Genomic DNA, 18,204 nt, shown 5'->3' with positions numbered 1-18,204 from the left:
AAAAAATAGAACGTGAATACAGTGGCAATTTTATAACAATAAAGTCGAAACAAAATAGAAGGAAAAAAAAACTCCTGTTATGAAAGTTAACTAAAAACTGGACGAGAGCAAAGTGGTAATGAAACAAAAAAGATTAACAGAACAATACAATTGAAATGTTACGAGGTAATAGAGTTAATGTTACAAGATTAATATAAGAATAAAATGAGACTAAAGGCGTAATGATTAAAGAAAAAAAGTCAAGCGTGTGAGGATAAGCGGTTCAGATAATGGGCAGATGGAGAAATGAAAACTGAAAAATCAAAGTGAAAAATTAAACTCCACACGAGAATAAAGTCCTAATGTTACGAGATTAAACTCAAAATAGAAGCCGTAATGACACAAGATAATAAAAGTTGTTAAAATTACGGAAATAAACTCAGAATAGAACGAGAATAAAATTGGATGGTTACTAGAATTTTTTAATGGTTCAAGAATAGTCACAATTTAATGATTTTTTTTTTTTATGTTGAGAATATAAATCACAATTTGTCACCATCAACTCAAACTGGAAGCAGAAGAGTTTACGAAATAAAAAACTGAAGAAATGTATGTAAAACATATTCATGTTACAAGAAGAAAGGTCCTCAAAATCAAACTAGAATAAAGTTGCAATAAGAAAAAAAAAAAGACGCTATACCACAAGAATGAGGATCACGTAATGACGAGACGTCCTATAATGGTGAAAATGAAGGAATTCAAAACCCAAACGCATCAAATGTCAAACAACTTCCTGGAAACGATTGTATCAAGAGTTCCGAGAATCTACAAGGCTTATTATTACTCGAAACATATTCTCCAATGACTTTAAAACCCTGTAAGAGAGAAAAATATATTCCTAGATTGCAATAATAAAAATACGACTCTTTCTATTGGCTGACGTTCGACAGTGAATCACGTCAGGTCCACTTTGAGCACCGACTTAATTCAGATAAAGCAAACCTGCAACCTCCTGCCCGGTTCAAGTTTTCCTCTCCTGGAAGGCGCTCAAGTCGAAGGTCGCGTCCATGAACTTTCTCAGCTCATTCAAGTGAGTCGACTTGTTCCCCGTCGCCGGAGCGGCGGCAGGGTCCCGCCCGGCATACCTGAAAGGAAAACCACAACGAGCGTGATTTTCACTGGACCGAGCGTCGCGTGCCGGCAAACCGGATCGGCGCGTTCTGACCAGACGGGTCTCTCGTTGGCCGCCACGGTGAGCAAACGAGGCCTGACGTAATTGTAGTAACCCGTGTTCTTGTGCTCCTCCTGAACCCAGACCAGCTCAGCGCTCTTGTGTTTCTCCACCTCCGCTCGGACCAGGTCGAAGGGGAACGGCGAGATCTGGAAAAGAAGAGAATGCATCGCCGCTCCGACGTACTCAATCGTGCGTTGATGTTCCGGCGCGTCGTTCCAACCTGCTCCAGTCTGACGATGGCGACGTCATTCTCCAGGTTTTGTTGCTTCCTCTCTTTGGTCAGGTCGTAGTAGACTTTACCCGTGCAGAAGATAAGCCTTTTCACTCGGTCTGGACTTTGACTGGACGGGCCTTCGTCTGGGATCAGCCTTTTGAATTTAGTGCCTGCAGAAGTTTATTTTGCGATCTGAATTTAATGACATATTTGTTTAACCTCTCATCGAAGTGCCATATTTTTCGGAATAAATCTCGTACTTTTTTACATAGTTTGACTGACATGGACTCATACTCAGGTGCGACTTGTATATTAAAAATATAGCTCGGACTCTCATTTTGACTGAAGCAACCCCCTTCGCTCCCGGCTGTTTTACTGGATTTTGCAAGGCCCACAGAAAACTCTGTTCCATTGCTATAAAAACATGGAACCTACCAAAAGAAAGATAAGAGTATCTTCTTTCATCAGGAAAAAAAAAGTACCTGTTTCTGTTTGGCAGCAATTCGCATTAAAACATAGCTAAGTTTCATTATTATTCACAAACCTGTTCAAAACACTGACAAAAAGAGCTTGTTGCAATATCGCCTTGGCTGATCTCTTATACTCTGCTGCCACCTACTGGCCGTTTTTGTAATAACTACCATTTCTTTAGGCAGCCTCTTCATGCCAGAAGTTGTACCAAAGCCTTCTGTATGTCCAGCATAGGAAAAACATAAAATACGTATAAATACGTTTTTGGGAGTGAATGACAAAGTATTCAAAAATATATTTATACGTTTTTTGGGTTTGAATGAGTTCATCACGTTGAACGAGTTCCAGTTGGATTTGAAACTTCAGCTTCAAACTATAGGTAAGTTTCACTCTTTAGTTTAAAATTGCTTACCCGTCGGTTATTTTGCCTTTCGGTGCTTTAAATAGCAAATGCTTGTTGTGGCGGATGCCGCAAGCTAAATTAGCGAGTTAGCTGGGGAGACGACAGCAAACAAATGACATACATTAGCTGACGTCACAACTTCTACTACTTTTATTTCTTCGGAAGCGGAAGTTTTTCGCACAATTAGGGGACGGGGATTTTGGTCCAATTTTAGTCCAGTAGAGTCCGAGCTCTACTGTTCTTGATTTTGTAAAATAAATGTCCCCAAAAAATGCTACTGAGATAATATGATTTAATTTTATTTTATTTTTACTTCTTTATGATGTATTTTTTGACTGATGTGACTTATAGTCCGAAAAATAGGGTAGTGAAGAACATGCCAAAGTCTACCTTTGGCGAGGTCTTGAAAACTGGACCTGGCATCGGGGTGCCTCAGCAGAGATTTCGGAGTGAATATTATCAGCTGTGAAACAAGAAAAGAAAGTTTTGTTGACTTTTTTTCCCCGCCCAGCAGAGGGACAAAGCCTGAATGTTCAGTCAACCAAAACCAGACTTGAGACTTTGTACTGAAAAGAATCAGAAATATTCCCTATTGACGTCGTTACTAATTTGCTCAGGGTAGTTTGTTTTCACATGCTCAACGGAGCGTCACATTTGTGGGCGACAGGGGATCACTTAAGATATTCACTGTAGCTGAAAAACAGTATAAAAATAATAATTTATATTCAGCCTAGAAGTTTTCTGCCAATTAATAATACAAGTCATATTATCCAACCATTTCCAATCGTGTTTGTCTTCATTAAGGTTGTGGGTGCTCTGCTGATTTTGAGCAAGAGGCGGAGTACACTTTGAACTGAGCAGTTTGTCATTTACGTGCCATAGACACAGTGTTAAAAAAAAAAAAACAATACATGAAGAAACTGTTAGTCGTGCCTTACCGGCTTCCTGAACGGCAGCAGAATCTGCCGTCTGAGCACATGACAGTAGTTAGCAGGCGTGGAGCAGTTGACCACGATCCAGTTGCACTCGTACAGCTGCTGCACTTCAAAATCTCCACCAAACTCCTTCGTGCGAGAAAAGAGGAAAAAGTGAGATCTAGCAGCAAAACAAATGAGACTAAGGGCTCGATTTTCGTGCCCAGGGCACAAGGCGCAGGCTAAATCTGCGCAGGGGCGGACTAGATAATGTTTTGGTATTTTTGCAGACCTGTGTAATTGTTTAAAAAATACACAATATATAATAAAGATTTGATCAAAATCATCAGAATTGTGTTACACTACCTGCGCCAATAGTTAGACGTGATTCCAGCAGGCGTCAAGCTTAGTCTCGGTTCTACAATCAATGCCACAGGTGATTTTAATTCCATACTACCCCGCCCACTATTGGTTTGATCAATATCCCATTTGCCGATGAATTTGGCAGCCTTATGCTGATCTGCCCTCCAAAGCTCCCTCACATAAGCCGACCCACGGGACCTGACTAAGTGCTGAACACAATCCCGTAGCCGGAGTCCCTCAGGGGCCCTTAATGAAGAAATTGGCAATCATCACTTAAATTGTTGATGACATAGCAGGAAGCCGCTGCAGCAGTTAAGAGTGCCTGCCTTATCCAGTTCAATCCAATACACAATGTTAAAATGTCTCGGCTGATTTGGGGGAATTTCACTTTTCAAAAATTTGAATAGGACAGGTGGACGTACAGGAAAATGGTCCGGGTCGTCTTTGCTCATCTGCAGGAAGCGCTCGGGTCGTGCTGAGGAATGTTCTGGACCCTGAAGTCAAGGAGGAGACTATTAAATGTGTACTGTGATTAAATTTAAACACACCAGTGCTGAGTTTAATTCATTTTCGTGAGCAAGGTGGTTAATTAAGTATTTACTATATATATATATATATATATATATATATATATATATATATTTTTTTTTTATATATATATATATATTTTTTTTATATATCTATATATCTATATATATATATATATTTTTTTATATATATATATTTTTTTAATTAACTAAAACTAATACTAAATCAAAACTACTAGAATCCTTTTCAAGCAAAATGATTGCACAGGAGTGTCCTTGGCCACTTCAAATCTCACTCTCACCATTCCCTCCATCCCATGTGGGAGGAGCAGGACGATGCCGTTGTGGCGGACCCACTTGGCCTGCCCCGAGCTGATGAACTGGTCGATGATGCACTGGGCGGTGTTGTGAAAGTCTCCAAACTGCGCCTCCCACAGGACCAGGGCGTTGGGACTGGCCATGGCGAAGCCCAGCTCGAACCCTGGATAAGAAAAAAAAAAGTGGTGACAGGTTGATGCTTGAGCAGTTCGTGTGGCGCGGCGCGGCGCGGCTCGCCCACCTACCGAGCACGCCGTACTCGGACAAGGAGCTGTTGCAGACGGTGTAGGGAGCCTGGTCGGCCCACAGGTGGTTCATGGGGACACAGGTAAGTCTGTCCACCTCTTGGTCATGGAGGACATGATGACGGTGGCTAGCAAACGTGCAAAAGCAGAAATACTCTCACTCACACACAATCTTCACACACACGGTATGCCGCCGTGTGTCTTCGGGGGCCCCATTAGCGGGGAAAGGAGGGCGCACGCATTCCCGCACCCAAAGACGTCAAGTTTGGTGCGGCGCTGGCCGATACACACGCTCAAGCGGAACGCGTCAATATGCTCGGCTCCTGTGAGAAGACGACGCCAGCCGCCGACAGGAGGAAAGCAAAAGAAGAAGACGCTAAGATGTGAAGTATTTAAACAGCAGACAAAAAATTTGTGCTGAAAATGGCTCGAAAAAGGACAGTAGAGTAATTAACTAATATAATAATATAAACTAAATAATAAAAATAATAAATAAATAAATACATAAATATTTCATAATGATTAAATAACACAAATATGTGTACTGCTAGTCTGTAAAGGGAGTTGGAACAAGTTAAAATTTAAAAGGAGATGCGTCCTCTAGACAAAAGTAGTGCTTTGCTGCATCTCGGCGGCACTTAACTATAAGTTGAGGAGCTTCATTTACACAAAAAGAACTGATTTGCCGCCTTCTTGTGGCATTTTGTCAACAAGGAAGTGAGTTGAGGGGCTTCATTAAGACCAAAGCGGTGCTTTGCCGCCATCTTGTGGAATCTTGGTACCAAGGAACTATGTTGAAGTGAGTTGAGGAGCTTCATTTACACACCCAAAAAAATTGTGCTTTGCTGCCAAGGAACTAGATTGAAGTGAATTGAAGAGTTCCATTTAGACAAAAGCACCATCTTCTGGCATTTATAGACAATTATACAACTTTTGGTGAGGTGAAAGACTCACAGATTGTCGCTATTCATGGCAGGCTGATACTGACTGTATATACAGAAGTGGCAAATCCAGGTCCAGAAAAACCATGCCACAGTTTGGCTTTAGCCCCTAGTACTAGCTAGCTAGCTAGCTAGCTCTCTAAGCAGGTAAACGAGCACCATGGGTGCTACCATGCTAGCTTGCTAGCTAGGTAGCTCTTGAGCAGGTAAAGGAGCACCATGGGAGCTAGCAGGAAAACGAGCACCATGGCAGCTAGCTAGGGAGCTAGCTAACTAGCACCTGAGGCTAAAGCCAAACTGAGGCAAAGGTATTTACTTTCTAGACCTGGATTTGGCACCTTTGTGTATACATACAATGGACAATAAGAAAAGTCATTTTTATTTTTCACTTAAGTGCATTTCAGAGTCGCCATTTGTTTACTTTTGCTTTAGTAAAGAACTTGAAGCAATACGTATACTTTCGCCAGATTTCATTCTCCCCTACTCAAAAGATGAAATACACATAAAAGATCAAATAAATAAAAAGCTAAAGGTCATAAATAACAAAATGATAATGCCAGTGTGATATTGTGCAAGTGGGCCTATAAACTGTAGTGACACAGACACACCTGAACGTTCCCCGTTCCACGTCTTGCCCGCTGAGTCGTACATGGATGCCGTCTTTGAGAAGTGAACCGAAGGCCATGTACTCGCCCAGGGCCCAGTCCAGCTGACCCTTCCTCACCAAGTCCGCTCGGCTGCGCAGGATACGAGACAGACCTTGTACAGGGTGGGGGGGGGGGGGGGGGGGAGAAAAAGAAAATGATGAGCAAGCAGAAACTGTTAAGACGACAGGTGGTGTTGTCGATTGTGGACACTAAAAGTCTGGCTGATGTTAGGATTTCTTGGAAAGGAATTCCAAAGTGAATAAAGCGAAATGATGGTTGAAGCGCATCTCACCAGGATGGATGTTAAAATCCTCCAAAGGCACCGAGCTGGCGATCTGGCCGATATGCTGCAGGATCTCCTCCTCTAGTCCTGTGGGGGGGCAACTCATGGTCTTGGGTTCTCCTTCTGCTGTGAAAAATTCTACAAAGGGATGGGGGGGGGGGGACATTTGTCATCATCATAAGTGTTTCATAATGGATGGATGGATGGATGGATGAGACAGTTTGGTACTTGGCCAGGGTGAGTCCAGCCAGTGTCGTATCTGTAAGATCTTCTCGTCCTTGGAGCTGTTGTACGCCTCCTCGCATACCTTGTCGTATTTGGCCACTTCCTCCTGTCAACACAACACAGGTTGAAAAAAACAATTCATTCAACCAATATTGTTTGCTCACAAGTACAACTACAGCAACAGTGAGTGAGAGCGAGCCGGAGGAGAAAAACAGAAAGTCTTTAGTCGTCGGAGGTGGCAAATCCAGGTCCAGAAAGTAAAAACCGTGTCACAGTTTGGCTTTAGAAATAGGTGCTAGCTTGCGAGCTACATAGCTAGCTCGCCGGGTGCCTGGGTACTGAAGAGGAATAATGGAATTTTGTCCTCTTTGCGTGTTCCAAAAATGAGGATAGGTTTAATGCAAGAAAAATACACCTTTGCAAAAATGATTTTTAATCTTTCAGAGATCTCTGGGTATTCCAACAGCTTCCGATTTCATCACTTAAAGAACGTGGGATTTCAGAGCGTCAAATGTGTCTTCTTCCGAGTGGTGGATGGCTTTTATTGTTTTAGGACCTCCCCTCTTTTATTTGTAGACAAAACATATCTCAGTACTTTTCCAGAGCAGATGGCGTAAACAAGGTCAGATCTCGGTGTATGTATTCGGGACTGAATATGTTATATAGTTGAAGGATCTATTTTTCCCCATAACAACATCTCACAAACAAGTTGAATCAAATTCACGGTGGCCGTGACTGATGAAGAAAGTAAAAAGTGTGTGTGTGTATTATTTCAAAGCAAATTCTGTTTTCATGACCGAGATGTGCGTGTACAAATAAAACAAGGAATTTTGGACCAATCAGTGTATACCAGCCTAAGGAGTGTGTGTGTGTGTTTTTGAGACAAATTCTGGTTCAAGGGCTAAATGTGCTTTCGCACAAAACGCTGAGAAGGAACTTTTTTAGACTAAATAGTATGTCCCAGCTTAAGGCCAGACCATACGAGGTCGACATCATCTGCTCTGCTCAGGGCACAAAACATTTCGACAAGGTTAATGTGAAGAATTAAAATGTTCATAATGTGTAACAATAGTTGATATATGAAATTAGGTATTAAAAATGTTATAATATCTTTCAGTACCTGCTAGAGGCTAGCTTGCTAGCACAAGGGGATAAAGGCAAACTGTGGCAGGGTTTTTAGAACTAGGACTAGAAATAGAAATGGAAATAGAAATAAAAACGAAAAAAAAAATAATAATAATCCATAAATGAACAAAATTAAAAATAAATACAAAAATGACCTCAAATTCCTGCAGCGTCACCACTTCCTCGCCAATGAGCTTGTCCGAGTATTTCTTCAGCACGTGCTCCTGCCGCCGGATCTGCTTGTACATCAGCGGCTGCGTGAACAACGGCTCGTCCATTTCATTGTGACCAGAGCGCCTGTAACACACCTGCCAGAAACACACACACACATTTACAGTATATGCGAAAGCAAAAAAAAAAAAACTTTTTTTTTTCATGTCACTCGATTCGTAACACATCCACAGCTCGCAAACAACTAAAATTTTGTCTGACAACCAACCCCCAAAAAAAAAAGAAAAAATCCGAACCAGGTCAATAACGACGTCTTTGTTGAAGGCGTTCCTCCACTCGGCGGCCACGCGGCACACGTAGATGACGGCCTCGGGGTCGTCGGCGTTGACGTGGAAGATGGGAGCGTTGACCACCCGAGCCACGTCGGTGGGGTAAGGGGAGGAGCGGGCCATCCGGGGGTCGGTCGTAAAGCCGATCTGCGGGTGAGAAATGTGAGATGGCACCAAATGGAAAACAATTTTTTGGTAGTTTTTTAATTCATTAGGTTTTAGTATTTGTCCTAATCAAGGTTATATTAGATAACAAAAACTAACGAAATAACTAAAACTAAAATTAAAAAAATATTTTCATTAACAAAATAAAATAAAAATGCTTTTTAAAAAACAAAAACTAAATTAACTCAATTTTATGTTTACAAAACTAACTAACTATAATTAGAGCGAAAATATCCTTCGTTTTAATATTTGGAAATTAATATAATACCATGAGCATTTGGGGTTGATTTTTAATGTTATTTTAAGTATATTTATTTCCATATTAACCGGAATAAGGACGTTTCAAAGTGTGTCTGCTATTTTTTTATTTATTTTTTTAAATAGCAGAACCACTGCGAAGACTAATTAAAACTAACTGTATTTTAAAAACAAAACTAAATTGAAAAATGTCATCCATTACCTGATTGTTGACCACCACATGGATGGTACCATGTGTGGTGTATGAGGGGAGTTCACTGAGGTGGAACGTTTCATATACGACCCCTTGGCCGGCAAATGCAGCATCTCCGTGCATCAAGATGGACATCACCTGAAAAAAACAAAACGTCTCGCTCACACTGAACGTGTTAGACGAATAAGAAATCTCCATCTTAGCATTATGCTAACCTTTTTGCCAAACGTGTCTCCTCTGTAGAACTGCTCGGCTTTGGCCTTGCCCTGGACCACTGGATCCACCGCCTCCAAGTGGGACGGGTTAGCCATGAGGGACAGCGTGATATTCTTGTCCGTCCCCCGGTTTATTCGCTCGTGGTACATCCCGAGGTGGTATTTGACGTCCCCGGAACCCTGCGAGTGGGATAACAGGCGGGTAACTTAAAGGTAAGGTTGTACTTGGGTCGAGATGGTCTCACTTCATCCGCGGCTTCTAATTTGGGGTCGAACTGACAGAAGATCTGGTTCAAGTCCTTGCGGATCACATTGGCTAAGACGTTAAGACGACCCCTGGAAGAAGAGTGAATGAATTTTGAAGCAAAATGCAAACTCACTAAAGATTTGATGATGACCAGCACTGATGAAGTCAATCGTTCTCATTACCGATGCGGCATCCCCATGATCACGCTGTCGATGCCGGCAGCGCTGGAGCTGTCAATGATGGTCTTAAGAGCCGGGATGAGGACTTCGCAGCCTTCAAGGCCAAAACGTTTCTCCGATGACCACTTCCTGGCCAGGAAGTCCTCAAACCTATGAAGTCGATAAGAGTACAAGCCGCTTTGAACAGGTCTGGGAATGTAGATGTAGATTTACGTTGTGTCTGAATACCATAAGTAAAATGTTGACTGCACGGCAAAAAAAAGAAAAAAAAAAGTTGTCTGTATTGGCAGCCTCCACAAAATTCTGTACAAATCTGTTGTCTATTGTTCAATAATCCTATTGACTAACATACTCTCTTCAGATATTCAATGGCATTTCCACTTTAGAGCGCCTTGTTGTTGGCCATGAGTGTGCGCACATCAAGGAGAGAAAGACAGAAGAGCGAGGAGAGATATGTCTTTTCTTTTCTTTACAGTAAGTGTGTGGGCCTAAGCGTTGCACTGGCATGTCTTTAGAGCGCCTCATTGTTGGCTGTTAGTACAAGTACAATACAGGGAGAAAGGAGTAAAATGATTAAAAAAAAAACAGTTTCAAAGTTATAATGTGGAGCTGGGCTTCATGCTGGCGTGGCTGCTTTAGAGCGCCTTGTTATTGGCCATGAGTGTGCGCACATCAAGGAGAGAAAGACAGAAGAGCGAGGAGGAGAGATATGTCTTTTCTTTTCTTTACAGTAAGTGTGTGGGCCTAAGCGTTGCACTGGCATGTCTTTAGAGCGCCTCGTTGTTGGCTTTTAGTACAAGCACAATACAAAGGAGTAAAATGATTTTTAAAAAAACAGTTTCACAGCTATAATGTGGAGCTGGGCTTCATGCTGGCGTGGCTGCTTTAGAGCGCCTTGTTGTTGGCCATGAGTGTGCGCACATCAAGGAGAGAAAGACAGAAGAGCGAGGAAGAGAGATTTTTCTTTTCGTGAGTTAACTAGTGAAGTCATGTGATTAATTATAATCAAAAATTCTAATCGCCTAATGCCCCTAATAAAAAAAATAAAAAAAGAGAGAAAAGATTATAAAAAATTAGGGACGTCAGACGATTATTATTTTTTTTATTGTAATTAATTGATTAATCACAAATTTTACATCTGTTATAAATGCACAATAAAAAATTTTTTTTTAGGTTTTCATACTCTTAACAAAAAATGGGAAAAAATGGGAAACTAATATAGTTCAAATGAATTTTTGAACGTGTATAGCCGTCAATGGCAGTGAATGAGGGGTCGAGATCTTCATTTCTTTGCTGACCGTGTTGATCTGATCAGGCGAGCCAGCAGCGTTCTCTTCTCGTCACTGGTGAACCGCATGATTCCCGGACTCTCGAACTTCTGACGGATCCACTGGCACTGCTCCACGTTGTTGATGAACATGAATTCCACCCCCACGTGACTGCAGTAGGATGCCTGGAACGGGATAGTGTGGAAAAAAGGAAAAGCGCATCACATCATTTGCTAGCAAATAGTACTGATTTGCTTCATGTGAAGGTGGTTTGTTTGTGTTTGAATAATTAACTCATTAACTGCCATTGACGCCTATAGACGTCAAAAATTAATTTGAACGATTTCTATTAGTTTAACATTTTTTTCCACTTTTGTTAACGATATGAAAACCTAGAAAAAAAATTATTGCACATTTAGAACAGATATAAAATGTGTTATTAATCGTGAGTTAACTAGTGAAGTCATGCGATTAATTACAATAAAAAAAAATTATCACCCGACACCCATAATTTTTAAATAATCTTTTCTTTAAAAAAGAAAAAAAATATTAAAAATTAGGGGCGTCAGACGATTAAAATTTGTCATCTATTCTGAATATATAATTAAAAAAATTCTAGGTTTTCATACTCTTCTAAAAAATGTTTAACTAATAGAAATAGTTCAAATTATTTTTGGACGTCTATAGCCGTCAATGGCAGTGAATGAGTTAACATTATCATATATATACACAATTACACACCACTGATAGGGTGTGTCCATTATTCTCAAATGTTCGTTATTTGAGGGGAGGAGCTTCATTAGTCCGCCCAAATCCGTGTCTAATAAACATGTAGTGCTTTGCTGCCATCTTGTGGCATCTATAGACAATTCTAAAATTTCACAGGGCCTTAGTAATCGCATTAAAAAAACGGTTGTATAAAATGAGAAAACAATAGACTTGGATATTGAGGGGGTGGGTCACGGTGTGTACCTCGAGTCGACGTATGACCTCCCTGAGGGGAAGCGTCGTCTCTCCTCCGCCAATGAAGGTGGTGTGAGGCAGGCGGAAACTTCGGTCCAAGTCGGACTCATGCAGACCGTAGAAACCTGGCATTAAGAAACACATTATTTCATTTCAAAACTTTTGTGAACAAAATATTTGTGTCCATAAAAACCCATTCGTATGTGTATTCTAATAACTTTTTTTTTAAGTCCATGCATCGATTTTCGATAGAACTTAGTATTTGTTTATTAATTCATTGGATTCATTTTCTTCTTCGCTGGTATAATTATAATTAAAAATATATATATGGCACTGCACTTAAAAATACTTTTTTTGTGCTTTTTTAGTAATTAAAAGAAAACATTTTTTGATTTTAGATTAATTTTTTTTTAAGTAAAAATGGGGAAAAACAATGTGATCTTTTAGTGTAGAACCGATTTTTTAAAACATATATATATTGTTGCAGGGAAGGTACAGAAAAGCTAGAAACTGTCCCATTCTTAAATTTTTTTACCATTTCCTACTAAATTCTTACTGCGGACACATTGTACAGTTACAACCAAAATACAAGGCTTTTAACTCATTCACTGCCATTGACGGCTATAGACGTCATCAAATTGAACTATTTCTATTAGTTTAACATTTTTTGCCACTTTTGTTCACAAGAGTGTGAAAACCTAGATTTTTTTTTTGTACATTTAGAACAGATATAAAATCTGTGATTAACTCTTTGACTGCCAAAAACGTTAAATAACGTTTAGTAAAATCCTATGGAGGAGTGCCAAAGACGTTAAAATACGTTTGTTTGTTTGTTTTTCAAAACAGAGGTGAAACTAACCATTTTCTATTGTTGATTACTGAAAAACAGAATAAGGTAGAAACAAACTTTTTTTTCTGATGAAAGATGAGAGTCCAATCTTTCAATTGGTAGTATGTGTGTTTCCATAGTCCAAACACATAATTTTCTGTGGACCTTGAAAGATCAGTCAAAAATGCTTAAATCGGCTGGCACCCACGGCATCCCTTTTCTGAAAACGTCTGGCAGTCAAAGAGTTGATTGTGAGTTAACTAGTAAAGTCATGCGATTAATTACGATAAAAAATTTTCATCGCCTGACGCTCCGAATTTTTCATAATCTTTACTAAGTCGCGTCAGGCTTAAAATGTTTAATTAATCACACATTTTATATCTGTATTTCTAAAAAAAAAAAAAAAAAAAAATCTAGGTTTTCATACTCTTGTTAACAAAAAGGGGGAAAAATGTTAAACTAATAGAAATAGTTCAAATGAATTTTTGACGTCTATGGTCGTCAATGGCAGTGAATGAGTTGATGGCACGTTTCTGGAAGGTAAATATGATCCTGGATTACTCGTCATTTTCTGCATTATACACCATCGGTGTCGCCGCAGAAGTCGAGCAGACCACCTGAGCGAGCTGCCTAAGCTCAAAGCTCACCAGGCACATAAGAGGAGACAGGTTCAAATCGAATTAACAGCAAGGCAAAGAGAAAAAAGGGGACAAGAATAGATTCATGAGCAAGTAAAGGCCTCATTAGGTTTCATTAGTGAGCTCTATCGGTTCTTGTGACAATAGAACACAAAATGCAATGCAATGCTGTGACACACACACACACACACACACACACACACACACACACACACACACACACGCACTATCCATTAAAATAAATAGGGATGCAATTCATCTGTTCTAGCATTCCAAAATATCTATATTTATAAATGCTAAATAATACATGCCAATGACCTCTTCTTGCTGCTCTAACACATATTTTCCCTCGTGAGAGATCAATCAAGTCTTATCTAATGCGGTGTTCTGATTAACTCATTCACTGCCATTGACGGCTACAGACGTCAAAAATTCATTTGAACTGTTTCTATTAGTTTAACATTTTTTTCCACTTTTGCTAACAAGAGTATGAAAACCTATATATTTTTTTTATTGTACATTCAGAACAGATATAAAATTTGGGACTAATCGTTAGTTAACTAGTAAAGTCATGTGATTAATTACAATTAAAAAAAATTAATCGCCTGACGCACTTAATTATTATTATTTTTATTAAAAATAAGGACCGTCAGACGATTAAAATTTGTGTTCGTAATTAATCGCATGACTTCAATAGTTGACTCACGATTAATCGCAAATTCTATATCTGTTATAAATGTACAATAAACATTTTTTTCTAGGTTTTCATAAAAAAATTAATGAAATGGAAAAAAAAAATTTTTTAACTAATAGAAATACTTCACATGAATGTTTGACGTCTATAGTCGTCAATGGCAGTGAATGAGTTAATGTGACATTGAGGTGTGTCACTTGGCTGCTCACCTAATTTATCAATGGAGGTGATGAGGTCAGAGGGAACAAATGAGTCCAGATCAGATGCCAAGATGCCCAGAGGGTCCAACTGAGCCACATGATGACCGCGGATCTGGAAACGGGCACAGATATCATATAAAAAATCACAGTTTGTCATCATATTCATATTGTTGAATATGGCTTGACTCATTAGCGGGCGAAGGGAAGTGTGAGCATCTGTTTTGTTTAGCAAGTCTCTTTGATATTAACATTTACCTTCAAAAAGTGGGACATTTACATAATCCAAAGCAGTGACAAATTGTATATTCCATTTTTAACACCGTCCTTTCTGACAAGTTTGGATGTCTTTTTTTTTTTTACACGCATAAATTACAAAAATAGACAAATGGCATCTTAATTAGTGTCAGTGTGAATGGAAGTGCACCGGGAAAGGAATCTTGTAAAAGTAAGTTTTCAACTTACTTTTACAATATCCATAATAATGATAATATTTATTTGCGTATTTATTCATTTTTGGTAGATTCTCACTTATCCATGTCATGTCTGCAAAGATTGAATTAAGGTTTCTTATTGGTGAAATTGTTTTCCATCAAAAATTACATCATGCTAATGCGCTAAGGCTAACGATATGGTATATTCCTATTATAGAGAGTCATTTTAAATTAATTTCATAGTCCAGTAACGGTCAATTTCAAATTTGGACAAGACAAAAAAAAAAAAAAAAAAAATCAGAGGAAGGCAAAAAAGAAAATTTGATGGACAATTGTCGAAGTCATTTTGTAATGTTTTGGGAAAACGGAACAATTAAATAAGAAGATACGAGATGGATGACTGAGAATCTCGAAAACATAAAGACTTTTTTGCAACATTGGTATATTTCCGCAATATTGCCACACTAACAAAATACTAACATTTGTGAAATCAGTTTCTTTTTTAAAAACTCAACATTTCTATAAATATTTTAGATTGATTTATGACACCTGTTTAATCGTGCTTGCCTTAAGACACGCACTTACTCAAATATTCATTTTCCAAATGATGGCCAATTTCTTTGGAACACATTTGGCAGTCAATTAACGAGCGCGTGCGGACGACCTGGTAGGCTCTGATGAGCGTGTGCACCGCCAGGTGGTCCTCCACCACTTTTTGTGTCACGTCTGGCGAAAGGGACGCGACTCGGCCTTGGAGGAGGGCGGAGGGGCGTGTCTCCGCCTCCTCGCCAGACGCACCGGAGCTCTGGATGTTCCGGAAGAAGGCGTCCCATGACTGGAGCATAAATCCAAAAGAGGGGAAAAACGTGAGATTATGATTGAGACGTACTCCATTTTTTATTTTTATTTTTTCATAGCAATGTGAGGCCAAATTTGAGGTTGGATTGAGTTGTTACCTGGTGGACATTTTTCGGATCCTCCAGCCAGGCGAAGTACATGTCCTTCACATAACTGGAGCTACGGGCGGCTGCTTGAGAGGCCTCAGAGGAGCACACTCTCCTGGGATGAGACCCGCACCTGGCCAAAGTCCCTCCGCCTCCTCGCCACCATGGACCTCCTCCAGCACCCCTCAACACGCACGCCAATGCTCGAAACGGACTCATGGCTGAGGGGGAAAAGAGAAGACAATTGTTTATATTCGTCAACTGGTATCAAATCATTTATTGCCACCCACGTACAGTACATATCCATCAAGTCTATTTTTCAATAGGTAGATGAAGACCAGGGTCTCGCCCAGCCATAAGTTTGTAAAATCACTGTAATGACTAATAGATCTCTTTAACCCTGGAGAACCCAAGAACCCTTTTCTTCTTTGGAAAATTATGAATTATACATTAAATGACTGCTATAAGTTCACTGAACACCAAAATATATGTTTTTTCAATTTAAACCCTTTTTTTTAATTAGCTCAGAGTTGCTAATTTATCAAATATATATATATATATAAAACATACTCCTAGGCATTCTGCAACATGATATGAAATAGATTAACAAAAAAAAACACAATTTTACCATCTGATGGTTAGGTGAGAAGATGGTTTTGTTTGGATTGATTTCCAGCTCAACAAAACAGCATGTTGCCAGCCATCTTGTCACCACCACTCTGGCTCATGTAAGTGCAATATTCATCCACTAGATGGTCCCATGCAGGGGGTCAGAAGTGGCACTCTGGACTTTTGACGTTAAATTTGTAAAAAAAAAAAAAAAAGGTCTTTGTTATTTGAGTAGCAGAATTTATAGGGGTCAAATTTGACCCCGTGGTTTCTCCAGGGTTAAATTGCTTTGGATTTGAGATCTGCACAGATTAGGACGCCATCTTGCCAAGTTGGACACGTTTAGGGACCTGACATTGGAATTGTCTGTATGGTACGGAGTATGCGTCACAGATGGTAGTAGAAACTCTGAAGATGATGCAGTTTATTGCGTGAATGGCGATCATCATGTAAAAAAAAACAAAACAAACTTTGCCATCAAAAGCCTTTAGTTTTATGTTTTTGTTGTTATGTAGTTTATGTTTTACAGTAACTGTTCTGCTTGGCATGTTTCTAGCTTGTTTTGATCTCCCTCTTGGTCAAAAACGTGTTTTATTTTTATTTTTGTGACTTAAAAAGTAAGAGGAAACAAGAAAAAAAGCTAAAAAGCATTTTTTTTTCTAGCAAAAAACAAAACCAGACTACTTTTGTTTGGTAGTGCCATTGTCACAAAACAATACCATGTGGCTGTGGGTTGACCCGTAAATGCTAAAAAAAAAAAAAGTGTAAAAACGTGAAACTGCTTTGAAAAATAACTTGCCGTTAATGATTTTCAGGACATCTCAAGAGTTTGTCAATGAATGAATCAATACAGTTGCTTGCTACTTGGATTTTTATTATATTTTTACCCAAGTATCAGTACTTCTACTTGCTACTGAGAGTACGTTTTTGTACCAGGAATATTGCATAGCTAGACCAATAATGAATGTTTAGGAAGTGGGAAGTATGTCAACGCAGTTCGTCGGAGCCTCAAATGACCTTTCACCTCTTTACTTTTTCCACACAGATGCGATTCAAGGTGAACGTCCTGGCGGCGGCAACTTTTACTGCAGGACCGTTTGTTATGAGAGAGAAGCTCGATCGTAAATATTTGAAAATGTCCGCTAGAGATGGAAGCTGTTGCAAGGAGTTAAGTCATTTCGCGCGCCGTAAAAAAAAAAAAAAAAAAACACAATCATGAGATCGTGTTGTGCGTCTCACCTGTTCTTGCACCCGTGCTTTTGACTTTGCCTTTGTTATGATGCTCGCGTGTGCTATATGTGACGGGACCACTAATCCGCCGCCTTCAATGTAAATCCCTCATAATCTGCCCGCTGGCCTGTGTGTGACGTAGAGAGTAGGATAAAAGTGCAAAGGACGACATGTTGAAAAATCACTCATGTTCGTTAACGTTTACCTTCGGCCGCTGCGACGTCATCGCTGCAGACTTCGAGTGAGGGAGGGACAGGTGATTCCAATGCACTTGTAGCACTTGCACCACATACCCCCCCCCAACTTTAGTAGGACAAACAACATTGAGCATTTATCAACAGCATATTCTTATCGGACACAACATTAGGCACACCTACAGCTAATTTAGGTTTTTCATTATGGCTCATCTTTGAATAATACTTACTCGGGAAATAAAATCTCAAAAGTACTGAAAATACGTGGTTTTTAAAGCAACCGTGAAAACGGTAAAATAAAACAAATAACATCCGTTTCCGGTCGCATTTTATATTAGACCGTACCATAAAATAGTCTGATTTAAATTTTGTTCTATATTTTCCTCCATATTTGTATTTCTCTCTGTCTCACCTACACATTATTATATTTATTTTATTTTTTGATTTATTTTCTCTTATACCACCTCTGATAGAAAACTTCACGGTGACATGACGTTTGATAAGGCCAAAAGTTTGTTATTTTTGCTATTTTTCCCCTCAAAATTTCAATAATCACTG

At 39.5% G+C, this 18,204-nt stretch overlaps 1 protein-coding gene across 3 annotated transcripts; it reads right to left on the bottom strand.

Moving 5' to 3' along the window:
* Positions 1–440: 440 nt before the first annotated feature.
* Positions 441–17,755, bottom strand: ogdhl (oxoglutarate dehydrogenase L). 3 transcript variants are annotated; one of them, XM_077582569.1, is made up of 24 exons: positions 17,658–17,755; positions 17,462–17,579; positions 15,626–15,834; positions 15,334–15,504; positions 14,248–14,350; positions 11,887–12,002; positions 10,945–11,099; positions 9,650–9,796; positions 9,466–9,556; positions 9,221–9,400; positions 9,015–9,143; positions 8,357–8,536; positions 8,045–8,197; positions 6,768–6,870; positions 6,549–6,677; positions 6,218–6,368; positions 4,669–4,796; positions 4,408–4,586; positions 4,001–4,072; positions 3,240–3,365; positions 2,692–2,764; positions 1,434–1,597; positions 1,205–1,359; positions 441–1,124 (listed from the first exon to the last, which is right to left on the bottom strand). In XM_077582569.1, exons 3-24 carry the CDS (start codon positions 15,830–15,832, stop codon positions 1,001–1,003), a joined length of 3,036 nt encoding a protein of 1,011 aa, XP_077438695.1. In that variant the 5' UTR covers positions 15,833–15,834; positions 17,462–17,579; positions 17,658–17,755; the 3' UTR covers positions 441–1,000. The 3 variants fall into 3 exon arrangements, with proteins under 3 accessions (XP_077438695.1, XP_077438697.1, XP_077438696.1); XM_077582571.1 differs by lacking the exon at positions 17,462–17,579 and having other exon boundaries at positions 17,658–17,728; XM_077582570.1 differs by lacking the exon at positions 17,658–17,755 and having other exon boundaries at positions 17,462–17,648.
* Between the last annotated feature and the right edge of the window lie 449 nt (positions 17,756–18,204).

Source organism: Vanacampus margaritifer, chromosome 12, assembly GCF_051991255.1.
Source record: "Vanacampus margaritifer isolate UIUO_Vmar chromosome 12, RoL_Vmar_1.0, whole genome shotgun sequence".
NCBI classification, from domain to species: domain Eukaryota; kingdom Metazoa; phylum Chordata; class Actinopteri; order Syngnathiformes; family Syngnathidae; genus Vanacampus; species Vanacampus margaritifer.
The sequence above is the reverse complement of the archived record's forward strand: the minus strand, read 5'-3'. Positions and strand labels throughout refer to the sequence as shown.